We start from the raw sequence: 18,163 nt of genomic DNA on the forward strand, positions 1-18,163 counted from the left end.
TGAAACCTTTGAAGCAAGCAAAAGCAAAAAGCATTCTAATCGATTCTAATCTAGCTACGGGAGCAAATGTTTCATCAAAATCAATTCTTTCTTCTTGTGCATATCCTTTAACAACTAATCTAGCTTTATTTCTTACAACTACACCTTTATCATCCAACTTATTTCTAAATACCCACTTCGTGCCAATGATAGGTTGATTTTGAGGTCTATCAACAAGTGTCCAAACCTTATTTCTCTCAAATTGATTAAGTTCCTCTTGCATTGCCAAAATCCAGTTTTCATCCTTTAAGGTATCATTGATATTTTTAGGTTCAAAAAGAGAGACTAAAGCAAAATTGTCTATCAATTTCTTAGATGAGGAACGAGTCTTTACCTTCTCGGATGGATCACCAATTATAAGCTCTCTTGGATGATTTTGGCTAAATTTCCAAGCTTTGGGAAGGTCTTTGAATGAATCATCATTCTTGTCTTCATCTTCCTTTTCTTGATCTTCATGAGCTTCATCCTCCATTTCCTTTGCTTCCGGTTTAGAGTTTCCTTCATCTCCAATTGTTAGCTTTTTCATTCCTTCACGAACACCTACATCATCATCCTCACACGAACTTTTGGAATTATCATCATTAGTTTCATCAAATGTTATGTGTATAGTTTCTTCTATCACAAGAGTTCTTCTATTAAAGACTCTATATCCTCTTTTGTTCTCACAATACCCCAAAAATATTCCTTCATCAGATTTTTTTTCAAACTTACCAAGATGTTCCTTTAAATTCAAAATAAAACATTTACAACCAAAAACTTTGAAATATCCAACCGTAGGTTTCTTATCAAAAATCAGTTCATAAGATGTTTTATTCAAAATAGGTCTCAAGAGGATTCTATTCATCACATAACATGCGGTGTTCACCGCTTCAGCCCAAAGATATTTTGGCAAACTACATTCACTCAACATAGTTCTAGCAGCCTCTTGGAGTGTCCTATTTTTCCTTTCTACAACACCATTTTGTTGTGGAGTCCTTGCAATAGAAAACTCATGTGTTATGCCATTATGATCACAAAATTCTGGAAAACCACAAAACTTGAATTCCGTCCCATTATCACTTCTAATCCTAACAATTTTTAAACCAAGCAGATTTTACACTTTAGCAAACAATGAAGTAAAATTCTTGAAGGCATCATCTGTATGAGTAAGGAATATCACCCAAGTATATTGAGAATAATCATCAACAATCACAAAATAATATCTCTTACCTCCCAAGCTAGAAATTTGAGTAGGACCAAATAAATCAAGATGCAAGAGTTCCAAAGGTTTAGAAGTTGATACACACTTCTTTGGTTTAAAGGAAATTTTTGTTTGCTTCCCAAATTGATATGCATTAAAATTTTGTCCTTTTCAAAACTGATTTTTGGCAAGCCTCTAACCAACACCTTTTTCAAAATTTCCTTTAGTAATTCCATGTTAAAATGACAAAATCTCCTATGCCACAACCAAGGATTTTCATTTGAAGTTTTAAGACATTGGAAACTAGATGAATCAAGTTTATCAAGAACAACAATATAAATATCGTTAAATCTCTTACTTTTGAACACAACATTATATTTAGAGTCAAGCACAATGCATTCATGCTTTTTGAACAACACATTCAAGTCTTTATCACATAATTGACTAACACTAAGCAAGTTATAACCTAAGTTATCAACTAAGAGCACATTATGAACAAAAGTTTCACCATCCTTACCATCCTTACCAACATCACCTATTCCAATTGTCTTAGCTTTCACGTCATCACCAAATGTCACCTTTCCACTTGATTTTGATTTTAGCTTTATGAACAACGAAGGATCACCGGTCATATGCCTTGAACAGCCACTGTCAATGAACCATTTGGACTTGTTTGAGCCTTTTCCCTGAAAAGAGAGAGTGTTTGGTACCCTTTAACTTTTGGGTCCACAATAGTTAGCATTGTGTCTAACTAACCACATGCATCTCATTCCTTTGTTCAAATTTCTTTTCACATAACAATCTCCTTTCAAATGCCCTCTTTGACAACAAAAACTACACATAATGAAAGAGTCTTTAACATGTAATGGTTTGATAAATCTCAATCCACTCCTTCAATATGTAGTGAAACCATGTGCATTTTTGTTGTGTGCTAATGTTCTTTCATGAGCAGTAAGAAAGGTGGTTGACATGTTCACAAACACTTGTCTTTCTATCAAGTTCATTTTGAACATCAAATCCGGCTCTTACAAGGCACTCATTGTCAGCCTTTAGTTGTTTATTTTGTTGAAAAAGTCTTGCATTTTCTTGAATGAGAAAACAATTTTCTGTTTTAGCTGCTTGTTTTTATCATAAAATTCCTTCAAGGCATTATGCAATTTTTCAACAAAGGATTCAAGATCATCATCATCTTCATCATCACTTTCAGATTGAGAGTGTATGGAAGTTACTTCATTATCTCCAATAGCCATGAAGGCCATTTGAGCTGATTCTTCTTCTTCTTCAACTTCGCCTTCGGAGTTACATTCATTCCATGTAATCTGGAAGTTGTTGAACCTTGGCTTTCGATCAGCTTTTCCATCTTTCTTTTTCTTTAGGGAGCATTCGTTTGCGTAGTGTCCAGGCTGTCCACATTCGTAGCATTTGTCTAATTGTTTCTTGTTGAATTCTTATTTTCCTTTGTTCCTTGCGTTTGAAAACTGATTCTGGAATTGATTGCTAGGTCCTCCCCTTCTAAACTTCCTTTTATTCAAGATTCTCTTGAAACTTTTTGTGATGAGAGCAAGATCGTTGTCATCACCATCCGAGTCTTCATCATCCAACTGAGTTGGATCATCTTCATCTTGAGCTGCCTTTAGAGCTATGTTTCTCTTTGCTCTCGCGTCCTCTTCCTCCTGCACTTTAGTTTTCAACTTCAACTCATAGGAGGTTAGTGAGTTAATGAGAGATTCAATAGGCACAGAATTCAAATCCTTAGCCTCCTCTATTACAGTCACTTTACTTTCCCATTCTTTGCCCAACGCATTGAGAATTTTCCTGTTTTTCTCTCCCAAGGTGTACTCTTTGCCCAACACCTCAAGATCTTTGATCAAGTCATTGAACCTGCAATACATTTTGTCAATATCCTCAAGGGGTTCTATTTTAAATGATTCATACTTTGTGACCAAGATAGATTTTTTCTGTTCTCTCACGTTGTCACTACCCTCATGAATTTCTCTTAGCTTATCCCACATTTCTTTGACAGATTTACATTCTTTTACTCTAATTGATTCATTTGAGTCTAAGGCACTATAAAAAACATTCATGACTTTGGCATTCAATGTGAGATTGGTTCTATCTTGAGCATTCAACTCAGCTCTTGTTTTTGGCCGAAACAAACCTGTATCTGCATCAAGAACGTTAGCATCATGCGGTCCTTCATTCACAATAAACCATAACTCAATATCAATGGATTGTAAAAAGATAATCATTCTTTCTTTCCAACTAACATAATTGGAACTAGTAAACATGGGAGGCCTAGTGACAGATTGCCCCTCAACAAACATGGCATGATTGGTTGTCATCTTTACTCCAAGCCGCTTGAGTTTAATCTCTAGGAGACCAAGCTCTGATACCAATTGTAAGGCCCAAAGACAACCTAAGAGGGGGGTGAATTAGGTTGATTAAAAATACTTTATTGAGTTTATGCACTTTTTCTTTAATAAAAATTTACTTTCTTTTCTAGTAGTGATCAGCCAAGTAAATTTAAAGAAGAGAACAATGTTGATCAGAAATAAGAGTGTATATAAGCAATGAGAATTTTATTAAACAAAAGGAATAAGATAGAGTATCAAACTGATTGTCTACCAAGCTTTCCTCAAACTTGAAGACCAATCACAAAAATGAGCACCTTCTCTTTGATGAAAGATAATCAACTCAATGTACAATGAAGGGATCACTTCCTCCTTGCCCCAAGCCTCACTTAGTCAAGTTAGTAAGTTTTACTATCACTCAAATAACACTCAACAAAGCTACACTATTGAAAAATTCAAACACAAGAGAAGTGCTTACAAGAATTTCACACTACTTGGAGAACAAATCTTGCTTAGGAGACTATTTTCTAGCTAAAATATCTCTTGAGATCTTGTAAACGAAGTGTGCAAAAGTCACTCACTGGTTCAGAATCGTTTGTATTTAAAGGGGACCAAAAATGGGTTTCATTAATGCTTCCAACGGATAGAAGGCAGATGAAGAGTCAGCTAGCCGTTGGGGCTGTCGGACGTCCGACAGCCTAATCATCGTCCGATCCCATCGTCCGAAAATCAGCCAAGTTGTCGTTCGGACATCCGATGAGATTTTATCGTCCGACAGCTTCTGCGTCCGAACGTCGTCCAGAGAGTCATCAAAACTTTGCAAAATTTTTCAGACGTCCAACGCGATCGATGTGCGTCCGAAGCGTGCGTCCGATCCTCCCGGACGTCCGATGCTTCCTCACGAGCGTCCGACAGAGTTTCCTTCTTGATGTTCTTCATCCTTTCGGACGTCCGACAGTTTCCTTTCGGACGTCCGACATGAGTGCCCTGTTTTTGCTTCTTCTTTTGGTTGATTTTCTTTTCTTGACACCTTTGTACCTGATTCTCTAAAAAGCAAAACACTTATATTTGAAGAGAATTAGATAAACATTTCAAAGTGCTTTGTGATCATCAAAATCAAGAATAACATATACAAGTATAAAATGTGGTATTATGATAAATTTGGGTATCATAATTCTAATTTTTATCAATATAACCTTAGTTGGAAGGATTCTCATGATCATGGTTAGAATAAACAATATGCTTATAATGATTTTCCATGTGTTTGTGATTACCAATTCGAATATATCCAATTTGAATCAAAGCCATCTTGGAAGCTAGCTATAGAAAGGTTAGCTAACAATTTTCATTTAAATTTAGAAAGGATAGCTAACAAAGTTGACTCACATTTAGAAACAATAGCTAATCATATGAATTCAAATTTTGGAAAGCTTAAAAATGAGACTTCCAACTGTTTTGAGCAAGGTGATGCTATACTTGATAGGGTTGATGATAAAATGGATGAATTGATAAAGTGCCAATGTAGAGAACAAAAACATTTGCATGTTATATGGAACCTAATTCATCCCATGATATTGAATTTAATTCTAACATGAATGGTAGGACTATCTCATGCGAAGTGGATTGAACTTTGATGACAATGATACATCTAATTTGAGCTTTAATGAGCAAATGTCCATTTCACTAACCTCGAACTTCAAGAGGGAAACATGAAGGATGTATGTTTAACTCCTCTTGAATAGTGTGTTGAAAGTATAGGTTCTAAAGATACTATTGCCCAAGAAATGCTCATAGCATCTCCTTTGGTGAATTCTCGAGTGATGCATATATAAGGTAATATCAATGATGCACTTGGGATGGGTAAGTCACTTCCTATTGTCACATCTTTAGAGTATGTGACTTTTGCTATCAAGCTACTTTTTATTGATCCACCACGACATGAGTTGGTGGACTATTTGTTGACGAAGCTGCCTTAACCAAGAGTTCAAAAGTTGAGCTAACAACTCTAAACAAAAGCGTTTATCGTGAGGGAATCCAACATTTTTGTGAAGTTATCTCATTTTGGTGTGTTTTACAATTTTCATATGTTTTGAAACTTGTTTGCTATGTTTGTCATGTAGGGCTCGAGAAAAAAGAGGCAAAGTAAGCATTGAGGCATTTGGCGAGGAAATGAAGAGTGAAAGGGAAGTTGTCATACTTATGTTGTGTATTTAAGTTCTAACTTAGAATCATTGAAATGAACATGTTTCCATTGTATTTAAATGTGTTTTTGGATTGAGAATTAAGTTGGAAGTGAATTTTTACATACAAGTGAGCTTTGAAATAGGGGAGCCAAACTGGCTATGCAACCGGTTCACTCTTCCACGGATAGAGGGCTGGTTTGCTTTGCAAATATTTTCAACGTTGATGAGCAACAGGTCTGCCCACAAACTGGCTATGTAACCTCAAGAAATCTGTGCTAGTTTCTCACAAGAAGCTGAACAACAAAGTAGACCTGTGGTAGGATCCGCGCTCTATGCTCGCGAATCCATCTACTCATCCTGCTCTTGCTTCTTTAAAAACACATTCAAATCATTCTTTTTCATTTCATCTTCTTCTACCTCACACAACACCTCATGCACCTGCACCTTCTCTTTATACCATCTCCTCAAATCTCCAATTTTACTTATTTTTCTAGCCAAAAATATCACCATAGAAACACCTTGAACATCCTAAAGGGCAACCCCATCAATTTAAACTCAATAAAAACAACTTGCGTGGGATTTTTGCCCAAGAAATTATGGTCTTCAAAACCTAAAAATCTTGAGTTTGGAGTTGTTTTTTAATCAATTTTTGAGACTTTTTGCAACATTAGCATCTCACAGCATCACTTTATGGGTTGGAGGTAACCTCTTTCAACTTAACTCCATATTTTAATTTTTGCTATTGTTGCATTTCTTGAGTTTTTGTCAAAATTACAATTGTGAATATATGATAATTCATGTTGATGTTTTTGGACTTCCTTGAATTTATTTGCACCTATGAACATGTCAAAAGCATAGATTAGGAAAGTTGTTGAAGAAGTTGAATTTTTGAATTTGTCAAGTTCCTGATTTGTTGATCATTGTAAATATTTGATATGTGATGATGCTTATTGATGTTTGTGGACATAAATAGACACAATTGGATTTTATGAATGTTCTTAGTTGCTTAACTTTAGAAATAGAGTGTAAAATGTGAAAGTACCAAATTGTTGTTTTCCCAAATATTGGCAAAAATGGATATTGAAAAGAGTTGCTAAGTTTCATTGTGCTTTTCGATTAACTCCATATAACCTCATTATCATGTTTAAATATCTACTTGGGAACATATGGAGAATTTTTGGTGAAATTTGCAACTCGAGGGATTATGTTGAACAAACTTTGGAAATGATTAACGTGATTCAATTTTTGCTCTTTAGTGTTCCTTTGTGAAATGGTGATTCTTTTGAAATACCTACATGAGTTTATATGTCTCATATTTGATATTTTAGGAATTTTTGAGTTGGAGCTGATCATGAAGGAGATGGAGCATCGATAGCTCTTATTCATTTGTTGGTTCTGTAGACACCAAATTTTTATTTATTTATTCATTTATTTTATTTTATTTTATTTTTACTATTTATTATTTGCTATTTATGTTTATTTTATTTTATTTTAAGTGATTAAATGACAGTTAATGTTTCATTTTGTTCATTTTATGAGTGGGGCTTATCATTTTCATTTTTTAAGCTATTTTTGAAAAAAAAAAAAAAAATTCCCACGAAAATGCAAAATTTGTTTTTAGCCCATTAGTTTTTTTTTATTTAATCACTTTAATGGCAATAAATTTTCTGGCAATAAATTTTTTACTTTTGTTGTTTAAAGCTGATTGAAAAGAAAAATAAAAAAAAGGAAAAAGGGGACCCGTTATATTTCTTCATTTGGCGTGGCTTTGGATAGTACAAGAAGCTCATCCAATGGATCACAACTAACCATGAAGAATCAAGGGCACTATTGAGATGAGGTTTAGGGTTGGTCATTTGGTATAAAAGGGAGCACCTGACGACTAAAAGGGGGGAGGTCGAATGAAGTTGGCGGCTGGAGAGAAAAAACAAGAAAAAAGGAGCTGAGGAGAGTGGGCGGCGGGTCTATGTGAGGCCCCAGTCCGTCCGTAATCTGAGATGAGGGTTATTCGTTAATCGGTGGGGTGGTTTCGGGTTTTTATCGCCCGCCTTTTCTACATTTTCTTTTTCTGAGTAAATATAGTTTTTAGATGATTTTTCTAGTATCGGTTAGATTTTGAGAAAATAAGAACGGATTTCGGATGTGGGACCCACTAGTGCGAAAAGTTCGGAAAAATTCGGCCAATAAGATTAAATTTCGGATACTGTGAAAAATTTATCGGGTGTTAGGAGATAAGTAGAGGAGGTGATTTGATTGATGTGAGAGAGAAAAGAAAAGATAAGATTGCATTTATGAGGGTGACAAGTGTCACATAGTTATTGGATTTGACTTAAGAAATACTATTCATTTTTTTTTGACTTTTTTGACTAATTGGTTAATATCTCCAAAAATTCACTCAAAATTCACCATTTCTTCTCCTTGGTGGCCGGCTCTCCCTAGCTCAATAAGGAAGAGAACTTCATCATTTTGCAAGCTTCCATTTGGTCCAATCTTTCAAAACCAAACACCTAAACTAGATTCTACTCCATAAAATCCTTTCTTCTAGTGCTAGTAAGTGTCTTAGTGAAGTTTTTGGAAGAGCTAAGGTGTCCAACATCTTCCCCTCTCTTGTTTTCTTGGTAAGTGAAGCTTAAACTTCCACCTACACCTATTGATGCTTAAGATATGATTAGTAGTGATTAAAGTGCTGAAATTTCTGGTTTTTATCTTGGTTTGAAGTGATTTGGTGAAGTTTTTATTTTATTGATGATTTTTCTGGTTTAATTGGATTATGATGGTGTGGTTGTTTATGATGATTGGCAATGGCCTATAATGACACTAGTAGGTGTGAATAGTTTATAATTGCAATCAATTTTGGATTTGGAAGAATTTCTGGAAAATTAGGGTTCTTGGTTGAACATTCTGTCCGAAATTTTAGGTCATAGATAGAGGCCGAATTGGACTTTGCTCAAAACATGAAAGTTGTAGGTATTGATGAGTTTGAAGTGTCTCCAAAATTTTAGGGCATTTGGAGTAGTATAGAGTGAGTTATGCCGTTTTTACTGTTGCTGTTTTTGGTGAACAGAATGTCCGAACTGCGATAGTAATTGTCTGTTTTGACTGGAATTGGTTTGGATTTTGTTGTTGGTGTCTTCTGTTGAAATGTAGCTTGATGTCTTAGCTTTCATATGCCTTTGGAATCAATGCTTTTGGACCTGTATAGACTGACTTGGACTGATTACAGTTTTGTGTGATTTGGGAACCTGCAATTACGGTTCTGGGTTGGTTTTCTGCATTTTGACTTAGTTGTGCTAGGATTTGGATTGAGAGGCCTTCTACATTGTTGTAGCCCCTTAAGTCCTGGATATCCCTGTAAATTTTCAGGATTAACGGAGTGGTATAACCTGAGTTCTAAACGAAATACTCAGACCTGTTTTGACCGTCAAATTCTGTTCTGTTCTTATATCCGGACAGTTTACGACTGGAACTTTGGCTTCACGTTTGACTAGGTTACAAGCTGTTTGGGCTTGCGACCAAAACACCAAACTTATAGCTCTATATCAGAGCTTTCTAACGCCCTTGGAATTTCATGAATCGGATTTATAAAACCTGAGATATAGCCGAGCAAACAAGGCCTGCCCGTAAAAATGACCATTTTCTGGTCAGATCTGTTTTGGTCCTGACGACCAACTTCCGTTCCGAATTTGGATTGCCGAACTTCATGAAAGTTGTTCCATTTGGAATGACCTATCTAACTGCCAATTTTCAGCTCTTTTTCCCATGTGTAGCATAGAAAACAGTTTGCACTCAAAACTGACCATTTGTGCATTGGCCAGATTTCGTATGTGATTGTGTTTGGTTCATTTGGGGCTGAAGCCTCCAGTTTCAGTTCTGGATGTCTTCATAACAATTGTTTTTCATCCTTTAAGCTTCGATATGGCATCTCATACGCCTTAATCTGATATTCGTAGCTCAACTTATGAGTAAACTAGAAACGAGTGTCAAATCTGCCGTTTCCGCTAACGGCCGTTTCCGTTTCCGTCCGTCATATGTACGTGCGCGCGTGCCGTTTTTGCCGTTTTGTTTGTTTGAGGCACGATAGTAGCCGTTTACGATATTATGTGACACAATCTCCTATTTCAGACGGTGGTGAGCTGGGCGGATCTGGTGGGGTCCACTACTAGCTGATCGTTTCGATCCGACTTCGTACTTTTGCTATTTCCGTTTTGAGTAAGTATTCAGGCCAGTTTGGTGTGTTTTCTTTGCTATGTGTTTGAGATATGTGAAAAGGGTACTTAGGCGAGGGTGTACTTTATCGCACTCGACCTAAACCCTAATTTGAATGTATAATTGTACTTGGCATATGTATATGACCCTTTTGGAACCAAAACCCTTGAGCTTGTGGCTCGGGGCGACTTTCGAGTAAAGTTTGTGAAGTTTGCAAAGTTTGTGAGTTCGTGGGCCCGATCTAAGACCTGTTTGGACTATTCGAGCCGGTTAGGGCTTGGTCGAAGTCAGTCCAACTTAGTCTGAGGTCACCAAGTTTGTAGGTTCATGATATGAACCAATTTTGTGAATCCGGTTCACCGAGAAGGTGACCAAGTTTGTGACCCGAGCTTGTGACTCAAGCTCAAGTTTGTGATTTCGTTCGCCCGGGCAAGTTTGTGAGGTGACTGGCCAGTGAGGGTGATAAGGTGTCGGTGGGTGTATAAGTGAAGTTCTACGGACTATTATTTGCGGTCGACGGAGTGTCGGCAGGAGATCATACATGGCACATGAATTGGCTTTGGAGCCACCCGTATCCTTATTATATGATGTTGTTCTTTTCTGCTTTTGCTTTACTCTTATTGTGTAATTGTTGCTACGTGAATTTATGCTTTCGCCCCTGTTTACTTACTAAGCATATAGCTTACCCCTTTCCTTTTGTTTTCCTTAGCAGGGGCCGACGCGGGGACTTTTGGCTCGTACACTAGTATAATTAGATTGGCTTGTATTAGTTTTGGTGGTTTGTATAAGGACCCTTCTTAGGGTCTATCTTCTGCTGGTTGTGGTTATAGTGTATTAGAGTGGTTTGACTCGAGACTTTTGAGGATGTAAATAGACTTTTGGTGGTTGTATATATTATGAATCGTGTTCTTGTGGCTTAGAAGAGTTTTATTGCTTTAAGTTTTGAGTCCTGGCGCGAGCTAGGCAGGCGGCCCGCCGATACCCTTGGGTTCGCCCTTGGGAGAAGTGGGGTCGTCACAGTCTAAGGTAGGAAAAAGCAAAGGAAGAGAAAACAGAGGGAAGGTCGGCTGTGGGAAAAAAGCTAGGGTTTTGAGAGAGGTAAGAGCAAAAAGAAAGAAACAGAAGAGAGAGTGGCGGCTGGGTTTTTGAGAACAAAAAAAAAATGCAGCTTAGAGAGTGAGGGAGAGATAACGAAAAGGAAACTGGGGAAAGGAGTTCAAAAGTGAGAGAGAGAGAGCTACGACTGAGAGAGAGCTGGGGGGGTTGCGGCTGAAGGCTGAAGGAAGTTACGGGCTTGAGTAAAGAAAATAGAGCGAGGAAAAGCAAACAAAAGATTGAGGGAGGCGATCGGTTGAACAAAAGAGAGAAAACCAAGAAAGCTTCGTGAAAGGAGGAGGAACCAGATTTGAAGTTTCAAGTTGCGGCCCGTCAAATCTCAAGAGAAAATCTCGCAGCTTTCCACCAGTAGCTTGTTTGCGTTTGAATCTGCTCATCTTACCAGAGGTAATCTCCGAACTCTCTTCTGTCATACAAGTTCTGGCTTTAGGACAGATATTTTTTTTCTTTTTCTTTCGCTCTCGGCATTTCATGTTCGTCTTATCTTGCATTAGAGTGTAGCACCCAATCTGTTTGACGTCGGGGGTTGAATGAGGGTTTGTTTTGATTCAAAAGATTGCTGCTTTGGGGGATTTTGTTAGTCACATATGCCCAGAATGCCATGTTTGTGAAGTTGCAGAAATTTTTCCAGATCTCGCACACTCCTTTTCTCGATTTGTTTTTATGTTTGAACACAAGGCTTTGTGGCTGAAAAATGAAATGATTATTGGATAATCCTGTTGTGTTGATCCAAGCCTGTTGGTTTGGCCACTAGTTATTTTTGGATTGCACTCAAGAAACCAGCGAATACGATGAAGTTCTCAACTAGGCTGTTTGGAATATCTGGAAAATGCATTTTTCTGGTTTTGCCATCCTTTTGCATGCATAACTGAGCATAGGAATAAGAGTTTTGATATGATTTTGATTTGAGATGGTTGTGCTGTGAGAACCCTGAAATATATATATATACAAATATCATTGCATATTTTAATTGCATTTATTATTCTTTAATAAATTTTAGCACCATTTCTTTGTACTTTATTTATTTATCTATTTGCCCTCAAATAAATGCGTGACCATAATTTTAAGTGAAAAATAATACATTTCCGCTGAGCTAATAAGCTACTTGGTCCTATTATGCTAAAATGAATACTTCGTAGGTAAAATTATATCATTGATTTAACAATTAATTTCTTTAATTTCCGATAGCTAAACTTAATTTGTCATTAACGATTAAATGTTAGTAGAAACTTTCACGTTAAGACAAAGTCGATAAATTTTAGATAAATATAATACAAGTATGCTAATCATACTTAAGGCATGAAGTTTCGATAATTAAAGTCTTGCATGACTAGTGTATAAATAGGCGTTCAAATCACACTTGGGGATAATTTTTGGAATTAAGTTAGAATTGAGAATTTAAGTAGAGGTTAGGAAGCAAGTGTAAAGACTAAAATGCCCCATACAACCACAACACTTCCATGCAAAGACCAAACAATCCCTCGGACAGCATCATAAGCACCGCACCATCCGGCCAATAGAATTTTCTACCATCTAAACACTCAACCTCCTCCTCAAAACAGCGGCACCATCTCTCTTCCTCTTCATTCCTATATCACAAACCACCACTGCACTCCACCTTCATCGTGAGTATCGATTGAGAAGAGAGAGTGAGCTGCATCCGAGAGCAAGGGGGGAGAAAACCGCGAGCTGCCGAAATTTTTCGGGTTCCGTCCGTGAGCTGGAGTGAAACTACGGAGAAATCGTGAGTAAGCTTCACCATTATGCACTTCCATTTCCACCAGCTGCATCCAGTTTCCCAGCCGCAACTACTGCAACTGGAACCAACACTTCAAGCTGTGCGTGAGAGCCGAGAGGAAGAAAGAAATTTCAGATTTCTTGTGCGTAGGCTTAGCTTGTATCTGAGGTAATTTCTGGGCTAAATTAAGTTAAGTACTAGTAGATGAAGTCATATCAGAGCTTGCATGTGTTGCTTGTGCAGTCGGTTGATGAAATCAAGACACTAGAAAAATTCTGTTTCGATGAAATGTTTCAGCCGAGGAGCTGAGGTGAAAATGCTGCTTCATTTTCTTTCCCTGTGGCAATCTGAACTTAAAGATGTGTTTCCCTAACTTAAGACAAGATGAATAAGTTAGTTCCAGCTTTGCATGTTGATTTTAAACCATCGGATGAAGAAAAAAAAATTTGCTGACATGCGCTGAAATCTTGAACTTGCCGAGACTGTTTTGGATTAGAATTTGCGTGAGAATGCTGAACTTAAAGATGTGTTTCCCTAACTTAAGACAAGATGAATAAGTTAGTTCCAACTTTGCATGTTGATTTTAAACCATCGGATGAAGAAAAAAATTTTTGCTGACATGCGCTGAAATCTTGAACTTGCCGAGACTGTTTTGGGTTAGAATGCTTGCGTGAGTCCTGGCGAGAGCTGGGCAGACGGCCCCGCCAACCCTTTGGTTCGCCTTAGGGGGAAGTGGGATCACCACAGGTGGTATCAGAGCCTAGGTTAGAAAAGTTATTTGAGAGATATATTAGACAAGTTAGAAACCCTAATTCTTTTCAAAAGTAAGAATTGAGACCATTAGATATATCTTAAGTAATATCCGATCCAGTTAGTTATTTAAGTTCTAACCTCAAAGTTTTTAATTCTTCTGCAGGTATGGAGAACGGTAATGGACATGCTAATGGTAATGGGGCGTCTAATGGACATATAGAGCCTTTTAGGTCCATCTCCTATAGGCCACGAGGCGAAGGAGCTCATATACGCTACTCCCCAGCTGATAGGCATCCTCGGTGTCAGTGTAGGGCCACCCATGCCTACCCCAATGAGCTAGTACTATCCCTAGATGATGAGCGTCGCCAGTTGAGGGACGCTAAGTTTACTTTGACTCAGGATGTAGAGGAGCTGAGTATCATGGTGGACACTCAGTTTGACCGTATAGATGAGTTAGAGCAGAGGGTAGCAGCTGAGCATGCTAGGCTGGAGGCTGCTCGCGTGGAGATAGCACGACAGAGATCGAGGATGACTCGATTGGCCGAGAGGATACGTGATAGGAGCGCCGGTATCAGGGCTGATGCCGTGATGATGATAGATGAGGCCACGAGTATCCTTCAGGGTGTCGAGCAGGAGGACCCGGAGGAGGATCCGGAGGAGGATCCAGAGGAGGACCCGGAGGAGGACGTAGCTCCTGATAGCCCTGCTGAGGGTTAGGTTGGGTTAGGACTGACGTGATTATGCTTGATAGGTAGGGTTATAAAAGAGGGGACATTTGTTAAGTCATCAAATTTTGTCTAGGTGGATGACTTGCTTTCGAGGCACCATATCCCTAATTTTTGTTTAAGGGATTATCTGTATGTATTTTTTCTAGCCTTTGTGCCTTACTTTGGGAATGTCCCAACCCGTTACTTGTATGACTTTCACGTGAAAATATATGTTAAGTGCTTTATTTTCCCTTTTCCTCCATTTCCATATTGATTTTTAATCACAAGGAGAATAATAATAATTATAAATAAATAACATTCTCGCTTAATTGTCTTATCCTCCCGTAATAGGCATAATTTAGCAATGGATCGTCAAGTGATAGGAAGGAGCCGTGGGAGACCCACTAGACAACACCCGGAAACGGGTGGTGATAGGGAACCCGAGGTCAACCAAGACCAAGGGCAAGAGGGTGTGGCCGGAGATCGAGTGGCCACTGCAATTAATCGTATCACTGATGTCTTAGAGCGCTTGACTGAACACCAAGCCTCTGGACCAGTGCATCACCAAGGAGGTCCAGCCGATTCTGATGATCGGGCACTAGAGAGATTTCTGAAGTTTGGACCTCCCAAATTTATGGAGGACCTGAACCGGAGGTAGCTGAAGGATGGTGGGAGAGAATCTCCGATATCTTTGCAGCTTTAAACTATTCGGAAGAGCGACAAGTGACGTTTGCCGCATTCCAGTTTGAGGGAGCTGCTCGCTCCTGGTGGAACCTGGTAAGGGGTACCTGGGACAGGAACCATACTCCAAGGACTTGGGCGAACTTCACAAGGGAGTTCAATGCCAAATTTCTTCCACCTCTCATTCAAGAGAAGAGAGAGGACGACTTCATAAAATGTAAGCAAGGGGCGATGAGTGTCGCCGAATATGAGGTCCAATTTACGAAGCTGTCCCGCTTTGCTCCTGAATTGATAGCCACGGAGCAAAGGCGTGTCAGAAGGTTTGTGCAGGGGCTGAATGTGGAAATACAGGAAGGTTTAGCTGCCGTGAGGATAGACACTTTCGCAGATGCCATCAAGAGAGCCCAGAGAGTTGAAGTAGCTAGAGGCCAAGTGAAATCCTTTCAGGCCAAGAAAAGATTTGCTCCTAGTAGTGGTCGGGAGCCGATGTATGGGAATGCTCCACCGGCCAAAATGGGCCGAGGAACCAGCGGAATGACTAGTTCTGGAGCACCACGAGGCGCACTAGCGAGAGGAACCGGGATAAGGAATGCAGGGGGAAGAAATAATGGAGCTAGAGGGGGATCGAATGGAAGGGGACAATCTAGGAATACCTCGTCGGGGGGCCGAGCAATAATTCCCCAAGTGACTTGCGCCTATTGTAAGAAACCTGGTCATACTATAGACGGTTGCTGGAAGAAGCAAGGAAAGTGCTTGAGGTGCGGAAGTAGTGAGCACCAAATTTCTGGATGTCCAAAAATGCAGGAAGGGACTACTCCAAACGCTAGACCAAACACTTCTGGAGGGAGCCGGCCGACAGTTCCTACCAGAGTGTATGCTATAGAGGACCAACCTATACCTGATTCCTCGGAAGTTGTGGAAGGTACACTTCCGATTTTTCATCGATTAGCTAAAGTGTTAATTGACCCTGGTGCAACTCATTCATTCGTAAATCCATCTTTTATGTCTAGAATCGACGTGAAACCCGTTAGATTACCCTTTGACCTTGAAGTTAGGACACCAATGGGTAATAAGAAGACAACCACTAGCCTAGCCTATAAGAATTGTGAGTTCTGGATTGGAGAGCGTAAAATGCTAGTGGATCTAATCAGTCTGGACATAAAAGGTTACGACGTTATAATAGGAATGGATTTTCTAGGCCATTATCATGCTAAGCTTGACTGCCGAGCAAAAGTAGTGGAATTTTGTATACCTGGAGAAGCAACCCTGAGATTAGATGTTAAGGGTAGGTTAGCATCGTCTGCTATGATCTCAGGAATTCGGGCAAGGAAGATGTTGTCTAGAGGAGCGCAAGGTTTCTTAGCCTTCTTGATTAACGCTCCTAGTGATCAAGTGAAGTTGGAGGATGTACCAGTGGTACGGGAATTTCCGGATGTTTTTTCCGAAGAGCTAAAGACTTTACCGCCGGAAAGAGAAGTGGAGTTCAAGATTGACTTGGTGCCTGGAACGGCTCCAATTTCTAAGACTCCGTACCGAATGGCTCCTGCCGAGCTAAAGGAGTTGAAAATTCAACTGTAGGACTTGTTGGAGAAAGGTTTCGTGAAAGAGAGTGACTCACCATGGGGAGCACCCGTTCTTTTTGTCAAGAAAAAGGACGGAAGTTTGAGACTATGTATCGACTACCGAGGGTTAAATGAGGTTACAATTAAGAATAAATACCCTTTACCGTTGATTGATAGCTTGTTCGACCAACTGCAAGGATCAGTGGTCTTCTCTAAGCTGGATTTAAGGCAAGGGTATTATCAGTTGAAGATTAAGAAGGAGGATATACCCAAGACTGCTTTTAGTACAAGATATGGACATTTTGAGTTTGCAGTCATGCCTTTTGGACTAACCAACGCACCAGCTGCTTTTATGGATTTGATGCAGAGAATTTTTAAGAAATATCTGGACCAGTTTGTAGTGGTTTTCATAGATGATATCCTGATTTACTCCAAGACTCGAGAGGAGCATGCTAAGCACTTAGAGGTGGTTTTGCAGATACTAAGAGAACATAAGCTGTATGCCAAATTCAGTAAGTGTGAGTTTTGGCTGAATGAAATATCTTTTCTAGGGCACAGAGTTTCTAAAGATGGAATTGCCGTGGATCCAGCAAAAGTTGAGGCCGTTATGAATTGGAAACAGCCAGAAACTCCAATTGAAGTTAGAAGCTTCTTGGGATTAGCAGGTTATTATAGGCGGTATATCCAAGATTTCTCGAAGATTGCAGGACCTATGACCGAGCTAACCAAGAAAGGGAATAGGTTCACTTGGACTCCGAAGTGCGAGTCAAGTTTTCAGGAACTAAAGAAGCGTTTAACATCCGCTCCTGTTTTGGTGTTAGCTGACGGAGGAGAAGGTTATGCCGTGTACTCCGATGCTTCTGGAGAAGGTCTAGGATGTGTTTTAATGCAAAATGGTAAAGTGGTTGCCTACGCTTCCAGAAGACTGAAGCCTCACGAACAAAACTACCCAACTCATGACCTAGAGTTAGCAGCAGTGATTTTCGCCTTAAAGAAATGGAGACATTACTTGTATGGCGTGACTTTTGAGGTTTATGCGGACCATAAGAGCCTCAAGTATTTGTTCTCCCAAAAGGAACTAAATTTGAGACAAAGGCGATGGGTAGAATTTCTGGAAGACTATGACTGTTCGATTAACTACCACCCAGGAAAAGCCAATGTGGTAGCTGACGCTCTAAGTAGAAAGGCCCAAGTAGCAGGGTTAATGGTTAAAGAGTGGGACATGTTAGAAGAAATAAGCGGTTGGAAGCCTCGCTTGGAGAAATTGAAGGTTTTATTTGGGAACTTATCGTTGAAGTCACCATTACTAGAGCGTATTAAGGAGGCCCAGAAAACGGACCCTATGATTCAGAAGAATTTGGAGAAAGTGGAAAAAGGGGAAACCCTAGACTTTAAATTAGGGTCTGAAGGTGTATTGAGGTTCCGAGATCGAATTGTGATTCCGGTAGATGAAGAGATAAGGAAAGGAATTCTAAAAGAATCACATCGATCGAAGTATACTATACACCCAGGTGTGACCAAGATGTATCATGATGTGAAGGGATTATACTGGTGGGAAGGTTTGAAAAAGGACGTGGCAGAGTTTGTATAGAGATGCTTGATCTGCCAACAAGTAAAAGATGAATATCAGAAGCCCTCTGGTTTATT

At 39.2% G+C, this 18,163-nt stretch overlaps 1 protein-coding gene across 1 annotated transcript; it reads left to right on the forward strand.

Annotated features, from left to right (window-relative positions):
* Positions 1 to 15,185: 15,185 nt before the first annotated feature.
* LOC113758447 lies at positions 15,186 to 16,532 on the forward strand. Its single transcript, XM_027301304.1, has one exon. It carries the CDS (start codon positions 15,186 to 15,188, stop codon positions 16,530 to 16,532), a length of 1,347 nt encoding a protein of 448 aa, XP_027157105.1.
* The last annotated feature ends 1,631 nt before the right edge of the window (positions 16,533 to 18,163 follow it).

This window comes from Coffea eugenioides, unplaced genomic scaffold (assembly GCF_003713205.1).
Source record: "Coffea eugenioides isolate CCC68of unplaced genomic scaffold, Ceug_1.0 ScVebR1_523;HRSCAF=1216, whole genome shotgun sequence".
NCBI classification, from domain to species: domain Eukaryota; kingdom Viridiplantae; phylum Streptophyta; class Magnoliopsida; order Gentianales; family Rubiaceae; genus Coffea; species Coffea eugenioides.